This window comes from Pseudopipra pipra, assembly GCF_036250125.1.
Source record: "Pseudopipra pipra isolate bDixPip1 chromosome 30 unlocalized genomic scaffold, bDixPip1.hap1 SUPER_30_unloc_1, whole genome shotgun sequence".
Taxonomy (NCBI): Eukaryota; Metazoa; Chordata; class Aves; order Passeriformes; family Pipridae; genus Pseudopipra; species Pseudopipra pipra.
The window spans coordinates 261,810-284,173 of record NW_026990578.1 but is presented as its reverse complement, the minus strand read 5'-3'; the positions used below and the strand labels follow the sequence as shown (position 1 = coordinate 284,173).

Genomic DNA, 22,364 nt, shown 5'->3' with positions numbered 1-22,364 from the left:
AAGGGAGGTGGGGCGGGTGCTCCCGGGACGGGGGGAAGGGAGGTCAGGACCACCCCCCGGACCCTGCCGAGGCCTCGTGCCCCGTGAAATGAGATCCCCGAAGAGGTGGGGAAATCTGGGAGCGAGCAATGCTCGGGATGAGCGGGATAACTGTAATTAGGGATGCGGGAGGCCGGGAGATAAGGAGCGCTGTCAGCAGGGCGGTGAGTCAGGCGGGATTTGGGATTTGCGGGGTTTCACAACCCGCCGCCGGTGCCGGGTGTTTATCCGGCCTCTCTCCGGGCACCACTAATTGCCGCCTAATGAACCAAACCCATCAACAACTCCAACGACCTGCTAATTAACCGGGAATGGAGACGAGCTCCCCGCGAACCTATAAAGGGGAACTTCCCCGGAGAACTTCCCGCACCCCTCCCGGAGCTGAGGATCCTCCGGCTCTCCTTCCCTGCGCCCGGTTCATCTCCCGCTGTCCCGCCCGGACACCATGAGAAGATATTTCAGATACGGCGACGGGAATTTCAGCTCCTCCTCCGCCCACTGCGGGACGCCGGGCGGCGGGGACGGGAGATTCCCGGGCTTTGGGCCGGGATACGGCAGCAGGAGCCTCCACAACCTCGGGGGCTTCAGGAACGTCTGTGCCGCCGGAGGATACGGAGGAGAAGGAGCGGGATACGGGAGGTTTGGTGGCTGGAGACAACCCGAGAGGGCGTTTTATGGCCGGGGGTATCTCACGGGAGCTTTTCCCAGGGGTGACGCGGGGCTGGGAAGCGCCGCCAGGGCCAGCCCGGGCAGGGAAGCGCCCGGGGCAGAGGGACAGGGGCTGGGACGGGCCGGGATGCTCCGAGGCATCGAGGAGGTCCACGTGAACCCCGCCCTGCTGAGGCCCCTGGAGCTGCAGGTGGACCCCGAGTTCCAGAGGGTGCGCTCGGACGAGAAGGAGCAGATCAAGGCCCTCAACAACAAATTCGCCTCCTTCATCGACAAGGTGGGTCCCGAGGCAGGTGTGAGTCACGGCAACACCCCCGTGTTGCACCTTCTCCCCCCAGAATCCCAGGATTTGGCTGAATCCCTGTGAATTCCTGCTGGGATGCTCCCAGCTGGAGCTGTGTGAATCACTGGTAGCCCTGGGATGAGTGTCTCCGAGTGGCAGGACAATAAAACCACCAGGACAATAAACCACTCGTTAACTCGCTCCTCTTTCCAGGGAAAGGGTTTCTGGGAACGTCCATCCCTCTATCCCGGTGCCTGGGGATTGTTGGTGGCAGCTGGAAAAATCGGTGGTGGGTTTGGACATCCCTGTTTTTCCTTTTGATCCGTCTTTTTTTTTCCTCAAGCAAAGCAAAACTTCCCCGAATCCTTTGTTTTGGGGTCCTGCCTCTCCCAGGCCATCGGGGGCCTCCTCACCTTCCCTCTCCACCTCGTGCTCGGCTCTCCCTCTCTCTGCAGCTTTGGCTCCTCTCCTGCTCCTCCTCGGGGTCAGGAGGAGCGGGACAGCCCCAAAATTCCCCCGTGGAGTCACCTCTGGGGTGACCCCGGGCCCTGCTGGGGTGGGAGCTGTGGGGACACCTCAGGGCTCCCTGGACAGCCCCACACAGGAGGGGTTGGTTACACCCACGAGGTCAAAACATCCCCAGCCCCCAAAAACTGGAGGGTTTGTGATTCCCTTTTTCCCCCCAGAATTTCGGGTCTCAGTTTCCAGGTTTGGTGCCAAGGAATCGTGGAATGGTTTGGGTTGGAAGGGACCCTGAAGTCCTCCCATCCCACCCCCTGCCATGGCAGGGACACCTCTCACTGTCCCAGGGGGATCCAACCTGGGACACTTCCAGGGATGGGGCATCCTCTGGGAAATCCATTCCAGGGCCTCCCCACCCTGCCAGGCAGGAATTCCTTCCCAATATCCCACCTAACCTTCCCCTCTTCCAGTTGGGAACCCCTCATCCCTTGGCCTGGCTTTGTCCAGGTCTCTCTCCAGCTCTTGGAGCCCCCAGGGAAGGAAAATGACCTTTAAAGGGTCACTTCCAACCCAAAATGTTCAGTGATTTCATGAAAATAAGCAGGCAGGAATACAGGAAAAGCTGCTCAACCTTGGAATAATTGAGGGGGAAATGATGAAACTGTGGAATGGTTTGGGTTGGGAGAGACATTAAAGCTCATCCCGCTCTGTGCCCTGGGCAGGGACACCTCCCACCATCCCAGGGGGATCCAACCCGGCCTAGGACACTCCCAGGGATCCAGGGGCAGCCACAGCTTCTCTGGGAAATCCATCCCAGGGCCTCTCCACCCTCCCAGACAGGAATTCCTTCCCAAAATTTCCCCCAAATCCCCCCTTTCCCAGTGGGAAGCCATTCCCTGTGTCTGTCCCTCCAGCCCTTGTCCCCAGTCCCTCTCCAGCTCTCCTGGAGCCCCTTTGGGAATGGAGCTCTCCCTGGAGCCTCCAGGGGAACATTCCCAGCTCTCCTGGAGCCCCTTTGGGAATGGAGCTCTCCCTGGAGCCTCCAGGGGAACATTCCCAGCTCTCCTGGAGCCCCTTCAGGAATGGAGCTCTCCCTGGAGCCTCCAGGGGAACATTCCCAGCTCTCCTGGAGCCCCTTTAGGAATGGAGCTCTCCCTGGAGCCTCCAGGGGAACATTCCCAGCTCTCCTGGAGCCCCTTTGGGAATGGAGCTCTCCCTGGAGCCTCCAGGGGAACATTCCCAGCTCTCCTGGAGCCCCTTTGGGAATGGAGCTCTCCCTGGAGCCTCCAGGGGAACATTCCCAGCTCTCCTGGAGCCCCTTCGGGAATGGAGCTCTCCCTGGAGCCTCCAGGGGAACATTCCCAGCTCTCCTGGAGCCCCTTTGGGAATGGAGCTCTCCCTGGAGCCTCCAGGGGAACATTCCCAGCTCTCCTGGAGCCCCTTTGGGAATGGAGCTCTCCCTGGAGCCTCCAGGGGAACATTCTCAGCTCTCCCAGCCTGTTTCCCTGTCAGGGATTCCAATCCCTTCCCCCTGGATCTGTTCCCCCCAGGTGCAGAGTCTGGAGCGGCAGAACCAGGCCCTGCTGGCCAAGTGGCAGCTCCTGCAGCAGCAGAGCTCGGGCCCCGAGGAGAGCAGGAACATCTCCTCCTTCTTCCAGTCCTACATCTCCAGCCTGCAGAGGCAGCTCCAGACGCTCCAGAGCCAGAAGGAGCAGCTGGACCCCGAGGCCTACAACCTGCTGCAGCTGGTGGAGGAGTACAAAAACAGGTGAGGGACCCCAAATTCGGGGGGGAAAGGGGTGCTGGGGGGTTTCCAGCTCGGCTTCGCACCCTGAGCCTGCAGTGGGTGCTCTGGGGGGGCCTCGGGGCTGGAGGAGTTTGGGGAGGGTTGAACCCCCGAAATGAGAGGGAAATTGAAGTTTTTGTTGATTTATCCCACCCTCCTCCTCTTCCTCCCCCGAGCAACCCAGGACTCGCTGTGGGGACCTGCTGGGAGGGACGGGGGGAGTGGGCAGAGGGTCACCTCGGGCTCAGCTGCACCCAGAGGGAGTTTGTGTCCATCCAGGCTCTGAAAAACGGGAAGCTTAGTCCAGAATTTCTAAATTCAGGGCCAATCTCTGTCTATCAATTCCTAAATTCAAGGCCAATCTGTGTCTATCAATTCCTAAATTCAGGACCAATCTGTGTCTATCAATTCCTAAATTCAGGGCCAATCTGTGTCTATCAATTCCTAAATTCAGGACCAACCAATCTGTGTCTATCAGTTCCTAAATTCAGGGCCAATCCGTGTCTATCAATTCCCAAATTTGGGGCCAATCTGTGTCCATCAATTCCTAAATTCGGGACCAATCTGTGTCTATCAATTCCTAAATTCAGGGCCAATCTGTGTCTATCAATTCCTAAATTCAGGACCAATCTCTCTCTATCAATTCCTAAATTCAGGACCAATCTGTGTCTATCAATTCCTAAATTTAAAACCAATCTCTCCCTACCAATTCCTAAATTCAAGGCCAATCTGTGTCTATCAATTCCCAAATTCAGGACCAATCTGTGTCCATCAATTCCTAAATTCAGGACCAATCTGTGTCCATCAATTCCTAAATTCAGGACCAATCTGTGTCCATCAATTCCTAAATTCAGGACCAATCTCTGTCTATCAATTCCTAAATTTAGGACCAGTCTGTGTCCATCCCATTTTTTGGGGAGGGGCTGTTTCAGTGCTTCGTTCTGCACTTGCCAGAAATTGGAATTCAACTGAAACCTCGATTTAAATTCACTTTTTTTTGGGTGATTCCCTTTTGGTTTCTGATCCACCCCACTGAAAAATTAAAATAGGTAACAGCGAGTTAAATAGATTAATGGATAATAGATGAATGAAATAGGTTAATTGATAATATATAATAGATTAATTGTGCAGATTAATTGATAATAGGTGAATGAAATAGGTCAATTTTTAATAGATAATACATTAATTGTGTAAATTAATGGATAATAGACGAATGAAATAGGTCAACTGATAATATATAATATATTAATTGTGTAGATTAATTGATAATAGATGATTGAAATAGGTTAATTGATAATAGATAATGGATTAATTGTGTAGATTAATTGATAATGAATGAAATAGGTTAATTGATAACAGGTAATAGATTAATTGTGCAGATTAATTGATAATAGATGAATGAAATAGGTTAATTGATAATATATAATAGATTAATTGTGTAGATTAATGGATAATGAATGAAATAGGTTAATTGATAATAGATAATAGATTAGTTGTGTAATGGATAATAGATGAATGAAATAGGTTAATTGATAACAGATAATAGATCAATTGTGTAGATTAATGGATAATAGATGAATGAAATGGGTTAATTGATAATAGATAATAGATTAATTGTGCAGATTAATGGATAATAGATGAATGAAATAGGTTAATTTTTAATATATAATAGATTAATTGTGTAAATTAATTACTAATAGATAATGATCCACCTCCTTCCTGCCCCAGGTTCGAGGACGAGATCAACAACCGCACGGCCCGGGAGGAGGAGTTTGTGGAGCTGAAAAAGGTGGAGGAACTGGAGCCCCTGGAAATGGGATTGGAGTCAATTCCCCTGCTCCAAGGGATTTCTGGAGCTCTGGATCGGGGAAAGTCTTTAATTGGATAGTCCCCAGGAGTCAAAGCCTGGGGAATAAAACAACCCCAGGGTCCTCAAAGCTGAGGGTTTTCTGGGATTTAATTCCAGCTGGAGGGGCTGAGAGCAGGGGCCAGGGAGGGAGAATTCCCTCTGGAATGGGTCCCTTGGAAGGAAATATTCCTGCTCGGGATATCGTGGAATTCTCTGAAATAACCCCAAAATGCTGATTTTCCCCCTCTTCTCTCCCCCCAGCTCAAGCAGAAGGTCATTTTTAGGTTAAATCCCACCTAGAGGTGGCTCAGGAGAACAAAATCCGGGGGGGAAAATAGGGAATTTCGGCAGCTTTTTATCCAGAGAAAGAACAAACCCGTGTTTTCACCTTTTCCCAGTTCCCCAGGAGGGGATTTTCTGCCCCAGGTTTTGGGGCTCCTTTCCCAGCCCGTTTTTCCCCCCCTTTCCCTCTGTTCCCGTTGCTTTTCCGACGGAATCCGAGCCGGGGGGGCCGATATTTGATCCCAGGGCTGAGGGTTTTTTGGGAATACGCCGGGAATTGAACTCCAGGGGAGGATCTGGGGCGAAGGAATGTGAATGATGATGGATTTGGGTTTTTCCCCAGGAATTGGACAGTGCCTACCTGGGGAAGATGGAGCTGGATGTGAGGGTGGAAATCCTGAAGCAGGAGCTGGAATTCCTGCGCTGTCTGCACGAAGCTGTGAGTGACTCAAACCTCACCCTCAGCTCCTAAAAACACGGGGGTTTTGGGGAGATTCCCAGGAATTCTGCCCGAGTGGGACCTTGTGGTGTGGAGAATTAATTTATTAATTAATATGATTAATTGCTACAGAATAGAAAGCTTAATTTATATTTTATATTACATTATAAGTAATATATTGCACTTATATTTATAATATATTTATATTTATAATATATATTTATAATGATATTTATATATTTATAATATATATTTATAATTTATATATTTATGATATATATTTATAATATATTTATATATTAAAATACATTATAAATATGTTATAAATATTATAAATGTAGTATATATTTTAATATATAAATATTATATAGTGAATATAATTACTTATTAAGGCCTTTGGTCTTAATATTTCTGTTCATTATATTAATTTATAAGGTCTTTAGAATACATAAATAAATAATAAATATTCGTTATATTTATATATCATTATATATAATTATATATAATATAACTATGTATGTAGTTATATATAACTATAATGATTACAGTTATTTATAAACACACAATATATAAATACCTATATTTATAGATGGTACCTTCACATATTTTAAATATTTATCTATAAATATAGATATTGTATGCATATAAATGTTTATTATATTTATATATCATTACAAGTTAAACCAATATTGATTATATATTTATATAGACATGTAAATTAATATTTAATTAATTTATAAGGCCTTTGCTCTCATAAATCTGTGGGTGAAAAGGGATCTGGTGTGTCCCAAGGGCTGGGAGTCCCTGGAAATCAGAAGCGGGGGTGGGACGGTGGGACCTGGGGCTGCAGGTGGAGAAATTCCAGTGGGAATTTTGTCCAGGGGTCCCAATTCTTTCCTCCTGATGACCTGGACTGATCCCATGGACTGTTCAAATCCCAGCCCTGGCTTTCCTTGTTGGAAACTGAAACCAATGATGGGACAGTGAGAAAATTCCAAACCTGGTTTTCCATATGGAAAAAAACTGAAACCGGTGGTGGGACAGTGGGAAAATCCCAAAGCTGGTTTTCCATCTGGAAAACTGAAAACGATGGGTGGGTCAGGGGTGAAATCCTGACCCCACTGTTCCCCGCAGGAGCTGTAACCCCAATCCCACTGTTCCCTGCAGGAGCTGTAACCCCAATCCCACTGTTCCCTGCAGGAGCTGTAACCCCAATCCCACTGTAACCCCAATCCCTGTTCCCTGCAGGAGCTGTAACCCCAATCCCACTGTAACCCCAATCCCTGTTCCCCACAGGAGTTGTAACCCCAATCCCTGTTCCCCACAGGAGCTGTCCCAGCTGCAGACCCTGGCCGGGGACACGGACATCGAGCTGTCCCTGGACACGAGGCGGGAGCTGGACCTGGACGGGATCCTGGCCGAGGTGCGCCAGGAGTACGAGGGCATCGCCCGCCGGAGCTCGGCCGACGCGGACTCCGTGTACCGGGGCAGGGTGAGTGGGACCCCAAACCTGGGAGTACCGGGGCAGGGTGAGTGGGACCCCAACCTGGGAGTACCGGGGCAGGGTGAGTGGGACCCCAAACCTGGGAGTACCGGGGCAGGGTGAGTGGGACCCAAACCTGGGACTCTGTGTACCGGGGCAGGGTGAGTGGGACCCCAAACCTGGGACTCCGTGTAGGGCAGGGTGAGTGGGACCCCAACCTGGGACTCCGTGTAGGGCAGGGTGAGTGGGACCCAAACCTGGGGACTCCGTGTAGGGCAGGGTGAGTGGGACCCAAACCTGGGAGTACCGGGGCAGGGTGAGTGGGACCCCAAACCTGGGAGTACCGGGGCAGGGTGAGTGGGACCCCAAACCTGGGAGTACCGGGGCAGGGTGAGTGGGACCCAAACCTGGGGACTCTGTGTAGGGCAGGGTGAGTGGGACCCAAACCTGGGGGCTCCGTGTAGGGCAGGATGAGTGGGACCCAAACCTGGGGGCTCCGTGTAGGGCAGGGTGAGTGGGACCCCAGCCTGGGGACTCTGTGTAGGGCAGGGTGAGTGGGACCCAAACCTGGGAGTACCGGGGCAGGGTGAGTGGGACCCAAACCTGGGGACTCCCTGTACCAGGGTAGGGTGAGTGGGACCCAAACCTGGGACTCCGTGTACCGGGGCAGGGTGAGTGGGACCCCAACCTGGGACTCTGTGTAGGGCAGGGTGAGTGGGACCCAAACCTGGGGACTCCGTGTACCGGGGTCGGGTGAGTGGGCACCGAAATCCGGGACACCACGGGTCCTCCGGCCGGGAAAGAACCCAAACCCATCCCAAACGTCCCTTTTCCCCTCCTGCCCTCAGTTCCAGGACCTGCAGAACACGTGGGAGACTCAACGGGAGCAGCTGAGGAACAGCCACCGGGAGATCCAGGAACTCGCCCGGCACATCCAGAGGCTCCAGCCGGAGATCGAGGTCGCCAGGAAAAGGGTGAGCTGACGAATTCCAAACTGTCCAAGTGCCTTCTCCGGGGATCTCGGTGCAGCTGGAGGCAGCTGACCCTCTGGGGACGAACTCAGGGATGATTTCTCTCCAAAATGAAGCAGATTTGGAGTCTTGGGATCCACAGTGGGATTAATTGGGGTTAATTTACCCATTTTTGGAGTTTGGTCATTAAGAAAAGTCCTTTAATTTCCAAGGAATGCCAGGAGAGTTTGAAAATGGGATTTACATTAGGATTTAGTTTGGGGTAATTTACCCATTCTTGGAGTTCTGTCATTAAGGAAAGCCTTTAACTTCCAAGGAATGCCAGAAAGGTTGGAAAATGGGATTTCATTTGGGTTAATTCACCCAGTTAAGTGAATTTCTGGAATTCTGTATTGAGGGAAGTCTTTAATTTCCAAGGAATGCCAGGAGGGTTTGAAAATGGGATTTACATTGGGATTTAGTTTGGGTAATTTACCCATTTTTGGAGTTCTGTCATTAAGGAAAGTCCTTTAATTTCCAAGGAATGCCGGGAGGGTTTGAAAAGTGGGATTTTTGGGTTTCCCTGCACAGGGCTGGACTGGAGGATCCCCACGGAGCCCTTCCAGCCGTGGGTATCCCACGATCCCGTGACCATGGAAGGGAATCCTCAGTGGTGAAATCCCAGCCCTGGTTTTCCATATGGAAAATTAAAACCAACGATGACTCAGCAGTGAAATCCCAGCCCTGGTTTTCCATATGGAAAATTAAAACCAGTGATGGCTCAGTGGTGAAATCCCAACCCTGTTTTCCATATGGAAACTGAAACCAATAGTGGGACAGTGGTGAAATCCCGACCCTGGTTTTCCATCTGGAAAACCGAAACCCCTGGTGACACAGCGGTGAAATCCCGACCCCGCCGTTCCCTGCAGGAACAAAAACCCTCCCCAGGGAAGGGGAATGAACACCCCCCTCTGTTCCCATGCAGAATTCCAGCCTGCAGGACTCCATCCGGGACGCGGAGCTCCGGGGTGGTTCAGCAGTGCGGGAGGGTCGGGAGCAGCTCCGGGAGCTGGAGGAGGCCCTGCAGGAGGCCCGGGCGGAGCTGGCGCGGCTCGTCCGGGACCACCAGGAGCTGCTGGAGGCCAAGGTGGCCCTGGACGTGGAGATCGCCGTGTACAGGGCGCTGCTCGAGGAGGAGGAGCACAGGTGGGTCCGGCTGGGATGGGAACACTGGGAATGGGAACCCCTGGGAATGGGAACATGACAATGGGAACCTGGGATCGGAACCCGGGATCTCTGGGATGGACGTGGAGATCGCCGTGTACAGGGCGCTGCTCGAGGAGGAGGAGCACAGGTGGGTGCTGGGATCCCACGGGATGGGAATCTGGGATTGGAGCCCGGGATCTCTGGGATGGACGTGGAGATCGCCGTGTACAGGGCGCTCCTCGAGGAGGAGGAGCACAGGTGGGTGCTGGGATCCCACGGGATGGGAACACTGGGAATGGGAACCCCCAGGAATGGGAACACTGGGAATGGGAACCTGGGATCTGAGCCAAGGAACCCCCAGGAATGGGAACACGGCAATGGGAACCTGGGATCTGAGCCCGGGATCTCTGGGATGGACGTGGAGATCGCCGTGTACAGGGCTCTGCTTGAGGAGGAGGAGCACAGGTGGGTGCTGGGAATGGGAACCTGGGATCTGAGCCCAGGATCTCTGGGATGGACGTGGAGATCGCCGTGTACAGGGCTCTGCTTGAGGAGGAGGAGCACAGGTGGGTCCGGCTGGGAATGGGAACCCCTGGGAATGGGAACCCCCGGGAATGGGAACACGGCAATGGGAACCTGGGATCGGAGCCCGGGATCTCCGGGGTGGAGCTGCCGGGGAGGAGGCGCCTTCCCTGGGGTTGCTGGGAAAGACTAACCTGAATTGTAATTTCAGTTTTAATTTCAATTTTAACTTCAATTTCGATTTTAGTTTTAATTAAAATTGAAATTTTTATTTTAACGTAAATTTAAATTTAAATTTTATTTTAAATTTCAATTTTAATTTTAATTCTATTTTTAATTTTAATTCTAATTTTGATTTTAATTTCAATTTTAATATCAATTTCAACTTCAGTTTCAATTTTAGTTTTAATTTAAATTTAAATTTTTATTTCAATGTCAATTTCAATTTTAATTTAAATTTTGATTTTAATTTCAATTTTAATTTCAACTTCAGTTTTAATTCTAGTTTTAATTTAGATTTAAATTTTGATTTCAATGTCGATTTCAATTTCAACTTTAATTTTAATTTCAATTTTAATTTCAGTTTTTATTTAAATTTAAATTTTAATTTCAACTTCAGATTCAATTTTAGTTTTAATTTAAATTTAAATGTCAATTTCAATTTTAATTTCAATTTCAACTTCAATTTCAATTTTAGTTTTAATTTAAAATTAAAATTGAAATTAAAATTGAAATAAAAATTGAAATTGAAATTAAAATTGAAATTAAAATAGAAATTTAAATTTAATTTCAATTTTAATTTCAATATCAATTTTAGTTTCAATATTGATTCAAATTTCAATTTCAATTCTGTTTTTAATTCTAATTTCAATTTTAATTTAAATTTAATTTTTAACTTTGTTTTCGATTTTGATCTCAATTTTTATTTCAATTTGAATTTGAGTCCCAGCTTCAATTTTGATTGCAATTTCAATTCCAACTTCAAATTCACTTCTAGTTCCCAATTAAATTTCAGTTTTAATTTGACTGGTCCCTTTTCCTCCGCAGGATCCAGGAGGGATCCCCGGCCACGATCTGTGAGTATCCCCAGGACTCCCTTTGCTTCTTTTTTAAGAGAATTGGTCCCATTTCGTGGTTTCAGCTCCCACAACCAGAACCAAAAATCCCAGTTCCCATCCTGAGTCATTTGGGAAATGACACAAGGGGGAGGTTTTGTGTGACCGAGTGTCAATAGATAACTGACAATAAATCAGAATTACTGGCTAATTCCAACCAAATCTGGAGGAACTGGGAATCACCTCCCTCACTCTGCAGGTCCGGGCAGGGCAGAAGGGGAGGAAATTAGAACCAGTCCTAAAATTCGTGGAAATAGAAACTAGTCCTAAAATCTGTGGAAATAAAAACCAGCCCTAAAATTTGTGGAAATAAAAACCAGTCCTAAAATCTGTGGAAATAAACAAGTCCTAAAATTGGAGGTAATAAAAGCCAGTCCTAATATATGTGGAAATAAAAACGAGTTCTAATATCTGAGGAAATAAAAGCTGGTCCTAAAATTCGTGGAAATAGAAACCAGTCCTAAAATTTGTGGAAATAAAAACCAGTCCTAAAATTTGTGGAAATAGAAACCAGTCCTAATATATGAGGAAATAAAAACCAGTCCTAAAACTTGTGGAAATAAAAACCAGTCCTAAAACTTGTGGAAATAAAAACCAGTCCTAACATTTGTGGAAACAAAGACCAGTCCTAAAATTTGTGGAAATAAAAACTAGTCCTAACATTTGTGGAAATAAACAAGTCCTAAAATTGGAGGTAATAAAAGCCAGTCCTAATATATGTGGAAATAAAAACCAGTTCTAATATCTGAGGAAGTAAAAACTAGTCCTAAAATTCGTGGAAACAGAAACTAGTCCTAAAATTTGTGGAAATAAAAACTAGTCCTAAAATTCGTGGGAATAGAAATTAGTCCTAAAATTTATGGAAATAAAATGCAGTCCTAATATTTGAGGAAATAAAAGCCAGTCCTAAAATTTGTGGAAACAAAGACGAGTCCTAAAATTTGAGGAAATAAAAACCAGTCCTAAAATTTGAGGAAATAAAAACCAGTCCTAACATTTGAGGAAATAAAAGCCAGTCCTAACACTTGAGCAAATGGGAGGCAGGTAAAGGGGAGTGAAACTCAGTCCCAGCCTCCCCTAAAGGCAGGGCCACACTGAGGGTTCAAGGGAGGAAAAAGACAGAAATCAGGTTAAAATAAGCCAAAAACCCTGGAAAAAGGAGGAAAACATTCCGTGGGTTGGTCTCTGCTCACGGAAATCCCTCAGGGATAAGCCCGGGACCAGCAGGGCGGGAAGGACGATGCTCCAATCCCGGGTTTGGGGGTGAAAAGCCCAAGGTGGACACAATTCCCGTTTCTTGCAGGTGTCATCGACCACCAGGCGGGAGTGACCGGAGTCTTCGGAGCGGGACCGGGAGGGATAAAGGGGGGAACGGGCTCCGGAGGGGGCGGGATAAGGGGGCCCATCTCCGGAGGGGGAAAAGGGGGAAGTTCTGGAGGGGGGGGATCCATATCTGGGGGCGGTGGGTCAAGTTATGGAGGAGGAAAAGGCTCGGGATACGGAGGAGGAGGAAGCTCAGGTGGCTCCATCTGTGGAGGAGGAAGCTCAGGTGGTGGATCCATATCTGGAGGAGGAAAAGGCTCGGGATATGGAGGAGGAGGAAGCTCTGGTGGTGGTGGCTCCATATCTGGGGGAGGAAAAGGCTCTGGATATGGAGGAGGAAGCTCTGGTGGCTCCATCTGTGGAGGAGGAAGCTCAGGTGGTGGATCCATATCTGGAGGAGGAAAAGGCTCAGGGTATGGGGGAGGAAGCTCAGGTGGCTCCATCTGTGGAGGAGGGAAAGGCTCAGGGTATGGAGGAGGAGGAAGCTCAGGCGGTGGATCCATATCTGGGGGAGGAAAAGGCTCGGGATATGGAGAAGGAGGAAGCTCAGGTGGCTCCATCTGTGGAGGAGGAAGCTCAAGTGGTGGAGGCTCCATTTCCAAGGGTGGCAGCAGCTCAGGGGGTTATGGGGGGGGTGGGTCAAGTTACGGAGGAGGGAAAGGCTCAGGGTATGGAGGAGGAGGAAGCTCAGGCAGTGGATCCATATCTGGAGGAGGAAAAGGCTCAGGATATGGGGGAGGAAGCTCTGGTGGCTCCATCTGTGGAGGAGGAAGCTCTGGCAGTGGATCCATATCTGGGGGTGGAAAAGGCTCAGGATACGGAGGAGGAGGAAGCTCAGGCGGTGGATCGATATCTGGGGGTGGAAAAGGCTCAGGATATGGAGGAGGAGGAAGCTCAGGTGGAGGCTCCATATCCGGAGGAGGAAAAGGCTCTGGATACGGAGGAGGAGGAAGCTCAGGTGGTGGAGGCTCCATATCTGGGGGTGGAAAAGGCTCGGGATATGGAGGAGGAAGCTCTGGTGGCTCCATCTGTGGAGGAGGAAGCTCTGGTGGAGGCTCCATATCTGGGGGTGGAAAAGGCTCAGGATACGGAGGAGGAGGAAGCTCTGGTGGCTCCATCTGTGGAGGAGGAAGCTCAGGTGGTGGATCCATATCTGGGGGTGGAAAAGGCTCAGGGTATGGAGGAGGAGGAAGCTCAGGTGGTGGATCCATATCTGGGGGAGGAAAAGGCTCAGGGTATGGAGGAGGAGGAAGCTCTGGTGGTGGCTCCATCTGTGGAGGAGGAAGCTCAGGTGGTGGATCCATATCTGGAGGAGGAAAAGGCTCAGGGTATGGAGGAGGAGGAAGCTCAGGCGGTGGGTCAAGTTATGGAGGAGGAAAAGGCTCAGGATATGGAGGAGGAGGAAGTTCTGGTGGAGGCTCCATATCTGGGGGTGGAAAAGGCTCAGGGTATGGGGGAGGAGGAAGCTCAGGTGGCTCCATCTGTGGAGGAGGAAGCTCAGGTGGAGGAGGCTCCATATCTGGGGGAGGAAAAGGCTCAGGGTATGGAGGAGGAGGAAGTTCTGGTGGTGGGGGCTCCATATCTGGGGGAGGAAAAGGCTCGGGATATGGGGGAGGAAGCTCAGGTGGCTCCATCTGTGGAGGAGGAAGCTCAGGTGGTGGATCCATATCTGGGGGTGGAAAAGGGTCTGGATATGGAGGAGGAGGAAGCTCAGGTGGTGGATCCATATCTGGAGGAGGAAAAGGCTCAGGATATGGGGGAGGAAGCTCAGGTGGTGGATCCATATCTGGGGGTGGAAAAGGCTCAGGGTATGGGGGAGGAGGAAGTTCTGGTGGCTCCATCTGTGGAGGAGGAAGCTCAAGCAGTGGAGGCTCCATATCTGGGGGTGGGCAGAGCTCTGGTGGAGGATCCATATCTAGTGGTGGTGGATCCATCTCTGGGGGTGGAAGAGGTTCAGGGTATGGAAGACAGGGAAGTTCTAGTGGAGGAGGCTCCATCTCGGGGGGGGGGCAGAGCTCTGGCAGTGGCCAGTGCAGCCCCCAGAGTGGTGGGATAAGCTCTGGAGGTGGGAGCAGCTCAGGAAGGAGAGGCTCCATCTCTGGGAGTGGCCAGAGCTCAGGGTATGGAAGACAGGGAAGCTCCAGTGGTGGAGGCTCCATCTCTGGAGGTGGGCAGAGCTCAGGAGGTCATGGATCCATCTCTGGAGGTGGGCAGAGCTCTGGTGGTCATGGATCAGGTTCTGGAGGTGGCAGCAGCTGTGGCAGGAGAGGCTCCATCTCTGGAGGTGGGCAGAGCTCAGGAGGTCATGGATCAGGTTCTGGAGGTGGCAGCAGCTGTGGCAGGAGAGGCTCCATCTCTGGAGGTGGGCAGAGCTCAGGAGGTCATGGATCCAGTTCTGGAGGTGGGAGCAGCTGTGGCAGAAGGGGCTCCATCTCTGGAGGTGGGCAGAGCTCAGGAGGTCATGGATCAGGCTCTGGAGGTGGGAGCAGCTGTGGCAGGAGAGGCTCCATCTCTGGAGGTGGAGGACAGGGAAGCTCCAGTGGTGGAGGCTCCATCTCTGGAGGTGGGCAGAGCTCAGGTGGTCATGGATCCAGCTCTGGAGGTGGGCAGAGCTCTGGTGGTCATGGATCCATCTCTGGAGGTGGGCAGAGCTCAGGAGGTCATGGATCCATCTCTGGAGGTGGGAGCAGCTGTGGCAGGAGAGGTTCCATCTCTGGAGGTGGGCAGAGCTCAGGAGGTCATGGATCCATCTCTGGAGGTGGGAGCAGCTGTGGCAGGAGAGGCTCCATCTCTGGAGGTGGGCAGAGCTCAGGTGGTCACGGATCCAGCTCTGGCAGTGGCAGGTGCAGCCCCCAGAGTGGTGGGATAAGTTCTGGAGGTGGCAGCAGCTGTGGCAGGAGGGGCTCCAGCTCTGGAGGTGGAGGACAGGGAAGCTCCAGTGGTGGAGGCTCCATCTCTGGAGGTGGGCAGAGCTCGGGTGGTCACGGATCCAGCTCTGGAGGTGGGAGCAGCTGTGGCAGGAGAGGCTCCATCTCTGGAGGTGGGCAGAGCTCAGGAGGTCATGGATCCGGCTCGGGAGGTGGGAGCAGCTGTGGTAGGAGAGGCTCCATCTCTGGAGGTGGAGGCTCCATCTCTGGAGGTGGGCAGAGCTCAGGAGGTCATGGATCCAGCTCTGGAGGTGGGCAGAGCTCAGGAGGTCATGGATCCAGCTCTGGAGGTGGGCAGAGCTCTGGTGGTCACGGATCCAGCTCTGGAGGTGGGAGCAGCTGTGGCAGGAGAGGCTCCATCTCTGAAGGTGGAGGAGGAGGAATAAGCTCTGGTGGGAGCATTGGTGGTGGAGAAGGAGGTCCAGGGTATGGAGGGAGCTCTGGGTATGGCGGAGGTTCAGGGTATGGAGGAGGCTCTGGATACGGAGGGAGCTCTGAGTATGGAGGCAGCTCAGGCAGGAGAGGGTCCATCTCTGGAGGAGGAGGAAGCTCAGGTCATGGAGGATCCAGTTATGGCAGTGGTGGATCCATCTGTGGAGGAGAAGGTGGTTCAGGGTATGGAGGAGGCTCTGGATATGGAGGCAGCTCAGGCAGGAGAGGCTCCATCTCTGGAGGAGGAAGCTCAGGTCACATAGGATCGAGTTCTAGTGGGTGCATTGGAGGTGGAGAAGGAGGTTCAGGCTATGGAGGGAGCTCAGGCTACGGAGGCAGCTCAGGCAGGAGAGGCTCCATCTCTGGAGGAGGAGGAAGCTCAGGACATGGTGGATCCAGTTATGGCAGTGGTGGATCCATCTGTGGGGGAGAAGGAGGCTCAGGGTATGGAGGGAGCTCTGGATATGGAGGAGGTTCTGGATATGGAGGGAGCTCAGGCAGGAGAGGGTCCATCTCTGGAGGAGGAGGAGGAGGAAGCTCAGGACATGGTGGATCCAGTTATGGCAGTGGTGGGTGCACTGGTGGTGGAGAAGGAGGTTCAGGGTATGGAGGAAGTTCTGGATATGGAGGGAGCTCTGGATATGGAGGGAGCTCAGGCAGGAGAGGCTCCATCTCTGGAGGAGGAGGAGGAGGAAGCTCAGGTCACGGAGGATCCAGTTATGGCAGTGGTGGATCCATCTGTGGAGGAGAAGGAGGTTCAGGGTATGGAGGGAGCTCTGGGTATGGAGGGAGCTCAGGCAGGAGAGGCTCCATCTCTGGAGGAGGAAGCTCAGGTCACATAGGATCGAGTTCTGGTGGGTGCATTGGAGGGGGAGAAGGAGGCTCAGGGTATGGAGGAGGCTCTGGGTATGGAGGCAGCTCAGGCAGGAGAGGCTCCATCTCTGGAGGAGGAAGCTCAGGGTATGGAGGATCAAGTTCTGGTGGGTGCATTGGAGGGGGAGAAGGAGGTTCAGGATATGGAGGAAGTTCTGGATATGGAGGGAGCTCAGGCAGGAGAGGCTCCATCTCTGGAGGAGGAGGAGGAGGAGGAGGAAGCTCAGGTCATGGTGGATCCAGTTATGGCAGTGGTGGGTGCACTGGTGGTGGAGAAGGAGGTTCAGGGTATGGAGGAAGTTCTGGATATGGAGGGAGCTCTGGATATGGAGGGAGCTCAGGCAGGAGAGGCTCCATCTCTGGAGGAGGAGGAGGAGGAAGCTCAGGTCACGGAGGATCCAGTTATGGCAGTGGTGGATCCATCTGTGGAGGAGAAGGAGGTTCAGGGTATGGAGGGAGCTCTGGGTATGGAGGGAGCTCAGGCAGGAGAGGCTCCATCTCTGGAGGAGGAAGCTCAGGTCACATAGGATCGAGTTCTGGTGGGTGCATTGGAGGGGGAGAAGGAGGCTCAGGGTATGGAGGAGGCTCTGGGTATGGAGGCAGCTCAGGCAGGAGAGGCTCCATCTCTGGAGGAGGAAGCTCAGGGTATGGAGGATCAAGTTCTGGTGGGTGCATTGGAGGGGGAGAAGGAGGTTCAGGATATGGAGGAAGTTCTGGATATGGAGGGAGCTCAGGCAGGAGAGGCTCCATCTCTGGAGGAGGAGGAGGAGGAGGAGGAAGCTCAGGTCATGGAGGATCCAGTTATGGCAGTGGTGGATCCATCTGTGGAGGAGAAGGTGGTTCAGGGTATGGAGGAGGCTCTGGATATGGAGGGAGCTCTGGATATGGAGGGAGCTCAGGCAGGAGAGGATCCATCTCTGGAGGAGGAAGCTCAGGTCGTGGTGGATCCAGTTCTGGTGGGTGCATTGGTGTGGGAGAAGGAGGTTCAGGATACGGAGGGAGCTCTGGGTATGGAGGGAGCTCTGGATATGGAGGGAGTTCAGGCAGGAGAGGTTCCATCTCTGGAGGAGGAGGAAGCTCAGGTCATGGTGGATCCATCTGTGGGGGAGAAGGAGGTTCAGGGTATGGAGGAGGTTCTGGATATGGAGGCAGCTCAGGCAGGAGAGGCTCCATCTCTGGAGGAGGAAGCTCAGGTCACATAGGATCAAGTTCTAGTGGGTGCATTGGAGGTGGAGGAGGTTCAGGATATGGAGGGAGCTCTGGGTATGGAGGCAGCTCAGGCAGGAGAGGATCCATCTCTGGAGGAGGAAGCTCAGGTCATGGAGGATCCAGTTCTGGTGGGTGCGTTGGTGGGGGAGAAGGAGGTTCAGGATACGGAGGGAGCTCTGGGTATGGAGGCAGCTCAGGCAGGAGAGGTTCCATCTCTGGAGGAGGAGGAAGCTCAGGACATGGTGGATCCAGTTATGGCAGTGGTGGGGGAATTGGAGGGGGAGAAGGTGGTTCAGGGTATGGAGGGAGCTCTGGGTATGGAGGAGGTTCTGGATATGGAGGAAGTTCAGGATATGGAGGCAGCTCAGGCAGGAGAGGCTCCATCTCTGGAGGAGGAGGAGGAGGAAGCTCAGGTCATGGAGGTTCCAGTTATGGCAGTGGTGGGTGCATTGGAGGGGGAGAAGGAGGCTCAGGGTATGGAGGAGGTTCTGGGTATGGAGGAAGCTCAGGCAGGAGAGGCTCCATCTCTGGAGGAGGAGGAAGCTCAGGTCATGGAGGATCCAGTTATGGCAGTGGTGGGGGAATTGGAGGGGGAGAAGGTGGTTCAGGGTATGGAGGGAGCTCTGGGTATGGAGGAGGTTCTGGATATGGAGGGAGCTCCGGGTATGCAGGAGGCTCAGGATATGAAGGAGGCTCAGGATATGGAGGAAGCTCAGGATATGAAGGAGGCTCAGGATATGGAGGAAGTTCAGGATATGAAGGAGGTTCTGGATATGAAGGAGGCTCAGGGTATGGAGGAAGCTCTGGATATGGAGGTTCTGGATATGGAGGCAGCTCAGGATATGGAGGAGGTTCTGGATATGAAGGAGGTTCTGGATATGGAGGCAGCTCAGGATATGAAGGTGGTTCAGGGTATGGAGGCAGCTCAGGCCGGAGAGGCTCCATCTCTGGAGGAGGAGGAGGAGGAGGAAGCTCCATCTCTGGGGGTTGTGGGTCGAGCCCTGGGGGTTCCTGCCCTGCTGGCAGTGGGGGGGTCGGGGGGTACAGCCCTGGAGGGGGGGATTGCTCCGGGGGGGACGGGTGTTACGGAGGGGGGACCTGTGGGGAGGGGACGTTCAGCTGTGGGGACGGGACCGAGGGACGCACCTTGGAACGGGGGTGGACTTCTCTGACCCGGGGTCACTGCTCTGCCTACGGCCCGGGTTACTCTGGAGATGCCGCCCATAAGTAACCTTTGGATGCAAAATCCCGCCATTGGAACGGGATGGAGCCGCTCCCTGGCTGGGGGGGCTTTCCTGCTGCTCTCACCATGTCCCACGTCACCCCCAGCTCTTCTCCTGCACAACCATCCCCCGGACTCTCCACCCGCCCTCTGCGGGGTGACCGTGTCCTGACGGGGTCTGTCCCTTCCTTGGGCTTTCTGGGAGCTTTTCTGGGGCTGTTTGGAACCTTTGGCAACTAAAAGCTTGGAACTGGGTTTGGTTGTGCGTGTCTTGGTCTGGGGGGGTGCGACCGGTGTCCCCGGGGAGAGGTTTGGTGGAGTCCCAGAATCTGCTGAGCTGGAAGGGACCCACAGGGACCACCCAGTCCAACCCTGTGCCCTGCCCAGGACACCCCAAAACCCCACCCTGTGCCCCAGAGGAGCATCCAAACCCTCCTGGAGCTCAGGCAGCCTTGGGGCCGTGCTCACTGCCCTGGGGAGCCTGGGCAGTGCCCAACCACCCTCGGGGGGAAGAACCTTTCCCTGGGATCCACCCTGACCCTGCCCTGGCACAGCTCCAGGCTATCCCAGAATCCCAGACCCTGCCCAGTTGGAAGGGACCCACCAGAACCGTCCAGTCCAACCCTGTGCCCTGCCCAGGACACCCCAAAATCCCACCCTGTGCCCCAGAGGAGCATCCAAACCCTCCTGGAGCTCTGGTAGCCTTGGTCAACCACCAACCCACCCACCCTCGGGGGGAAGAACCTTTCCCTGGATCCACCCTGCCCCTGCCCTGGCACAGCTCCAGAACATTCCCTGGGTGCTGTCCCTGCTCCGCCCAGGGCAGAGCTCAGTCCCTGCCCCTCCTCTGCCCCTCCTGACGCTGGTGAAGCCCCCAGTGAGGTCTCCCCTCATCCTCCTCTGCCCCAGCTGGACACACCGAGTGCCCTCAGCGTCCTCACATGGCCCCTCAAGGCCCTTCCCCATCTTCCTTGCCCTCCTTTGGGTCCCAAAAATCATCACCACGGCCAAATATCAGGTCTTTGGACCCCCAAAATTACGGCCAAGTCCCAATTTCAGGTCTTTGGACCCTTCAGGTTTGGGCTGGGATGATCCAGCAGACCGTTTTCTTTCCACCACCGTCCTCGTATCCCTCCTTTGGATGCTCCAGGACCCTCCAGGAGAGCGTCCTGCCCGCCCCGGGAGCCCAACCGAGGATCCGGGAATGTTCAAGAGGCATCGGACACCCCCATCTAGCGGGAGGAAAAGGTGGTGCCGTGGTGGCTTCGCCCCAGTTCTCCCAGTCCCTGACTGGGGAGAGGCCTCTGGGCTGCTCAGCCGGGGCCAGGACAAGACGTTCCCTCCCAGTTTTCTTTGGCAAAAAGCCCTGGGATGAGTCAGGGCTCTGTTGTAGCACCACGAAGAATGGTGGGGCTCGTCGCCGGGCCCGCTTCCAAAATTCCTGGCGATTAGCAGGGGATTAGTGGGCCGGGATCAGCCCGGGGGGCACATCCAGCCCTCCCTCTGCCGGGAGGGACCCGCGGCGAACGCGGGCGGTCCCCCCAGCAGGGTGGGAGGAGAGGAGAGGACCCGGAGTGTCCGAAATTTGGGGACTTCCCGCTGTCCAGTGATGCCCAGAAACCTCGTCCCCTGCGGCAGATCGGGTGGGATCGGGCTGGGATCGGGCTGGGATCGGGGTGGGACGAGGGGACACCGGGACGGGGGGGCAGAGCCCACCCCGCGGTCCCCCGAGGGGCAGCCCGAGGGTGGCCGGGGGTGGCCTCACTCCCCTTCTGGGGACTCGGGGTCACCAGGGGACACCCGGGCGGGGAGCCCGAGGGGAGGCTGATCCCATGGATGGACCTTTCGGGGTGGGAACCCCCAAAGCCAGAAGTTCTATCGGGAAAACGGAAGAAAAGTCGATGAAACCACCCCTGAGCCTTCGAAACCTCATTTTGGGAGGACGACTCGGACCCAGCCGCGGCCCTGCCCACGGCCAGGAGGGACAAAACCTGCGTGAACTCTTTTTTTAGGGGGCTCGAGAGGCCCCAAATCCCCCGGGGAGGGGCTGTGAGGACCCTCCCCAGGAGCCCCGTGGGGGCGGGAGGGGGGCAGAGCCCAAGGAGAGACAAACTGGAGGCACCAAACGCAGCCCAGGTGGGAGCAGCTCCAGGCCCGGCGGCTCCTCCCGGGCTCCGATCCTGCTCTTCCAGCCGGGAATGCCGCGGACGCCGCCCGTGTTTAGGGGAGACACCCAGCACTTCAATGGCTCCTGCCCCGGGTGGGTGTCATTAATTGCCGGGGCTGTCAAGAAGCCCTAATTAAGCTGCTCGTCTTTCCAGCTGCTCCATCCCATAATTACCCCCCTGCCGGGCCCAGGGCGAAGCGATCCCGAGCGGAACATCCGCACGGAACGAGGCACGAGGGGACCTTCGGCACCGGCTGCTCTTGGAGACAGAATTCCAGCCGCGTTCCCGGCTCGTTTTCCAGCGGCCTCCCCGTGGAAAGGGGGGGGGAAAACCCCTCGGACGAGCCCGGGAAGGGGGAAAAAAGTCCCTAAAAAATGAATAAATCCCCGCAAAAGCGAGGAGAGGAGAGAGCGGGGGGTGTGACCCCGTTTCCTGGGGGTTGGAAATGTTGAGATGTTGAATTGTCACAAAACACCAACACCGAGGGGGGACTGGGGGCACTTAGAGGGCTTGGGGTCACCTGGGGGGATTGGGGACACCTGAGGGGTGTTGGGGACACCTGGGGGGTTGGGGACACCTGGGGGGGGGTTGGGGGACACTTGGGAGAGTTTGGGGACACCTGGGGGTGTTGGGGACACTTGGGGGTGTTGGGGACACTTGGGGGGGGTTGGGGACACCTGAGGGGTGTTGGGGACACCTGGGGGGGGTGTTGGGGACACTTGGGGGGCTTGAGGACACTTGGGGGGGTTGGGGACACTTGGGGACACCTGGGAGAGGTTGGGGACACCTGGGGGGTGTTGGGGACACTTGGGGGGGGGGGGGTTGGGGATGCTTGAGAGGGGTTGGGGACACTTGGGAGGGTTTGGGGACACCTGGGAGGGCTTGGGGACACCCGGGGGGCTTGGAGACACCTGGGTGGGTTAGGGACACCTGGGAGGGGGTTGGGGACAACTGAGGGGGTGTTGAGGACACTTGGGGGGCTTGGGGACACCTGGGGGGGGGTGGGGACACCTGGAGGGTGTTGAGGACACTTGGGGGGGTTGAGGACACTTGGGGGGGTTGGGGACACCTGGGGGGGTGTTGGGGACACCTGAGGAGGTGTTGAGGACACTTGGGGGGCTTGGG

The 22,364-nt window shown here is 53.8% G+C and overlaps 3 protein-coding genes across 5 annotated transcripts; all 3 read left to right on the top strand.

The window, feature by feature from the left end:
- Positions 1-258: 258 nt before the first annotated feature.
- Positions 259-12,450, top strand: LOC135407925 (keratin, type II cytoskeletal 1-like; the record flags this gene model as incomplete). Its single annotated transcript, XM_064643345.1, has 9 exons — positions 259-985; positions 3,004-3,221; positions 4,968-5,028; positions 5,714-5,809; positions 7,137-7,301; positions 8,141-8,266; positions 9,228-9,448; positions 11,018-11,046; positions 12,389-12,450. Coding segments are annotated over exons 1-9 (1,479 nt in total), but the record flags the coding sequence as incomplete, so codon positions are not given.
- Positions 12,451-12,519: 69 nt separating this feature from the next.
- Positions 12,520-14,540, top strand: LOC135407935 (retinitis pigmentosa 1-like 1 protein). 3 transcript variants are annotated; one of them, XM_064643357.1, is made up of 3 exons: positions 12,520-13,030; positions 13,547-13,975; positions 14,033-14,540. In XM_064643357.1, exons 1-3 carry the CDS (start codon positions 12,560-12,562, stop codon positions 14,462-14,464), a joined length of 1,332 nt encoding a protein of 443 aa, XP_064499427.1. In that variant the 5' UTR covers positions 12,520-12,559; the 3' UTR covers positions 14,465-14,540. The 3 variants fall into 3 exon arrangements, with proteins under 3 accessions (XP_064499427.1, XP_064499429.1, XP_064499428.1); XM_064643359.1 differs by lacking the exon at positions 12,520-13,030 and adding an exon at positions 13,041-13,516; XM_064643358.1 differs by lacking the exon at positions 12,520-13,030 and having other exon boundaries at positions 13,041-13,975.
- On the top strand, positions 14,531-17,869 carry LOC135407924 (uncharacterized). Its single transcript, XM_064643344.1, has 3 exons — positions 14,531-15,251; positions 15,835-16,021; positions 16,112-17,869. The coding sequence occupies exons 1-3, from the start codon at positions 14,531-14,533 to the stop codon at positions 17,853-17,855; spliced, it is 2,652 nt and encodes an 883-aa protein (XP_064499414.1). The 3' UTR covers positions 17,856-17,869.
- Positions 17,870-22,364: the final 4,495 nt, after the last annotated feature.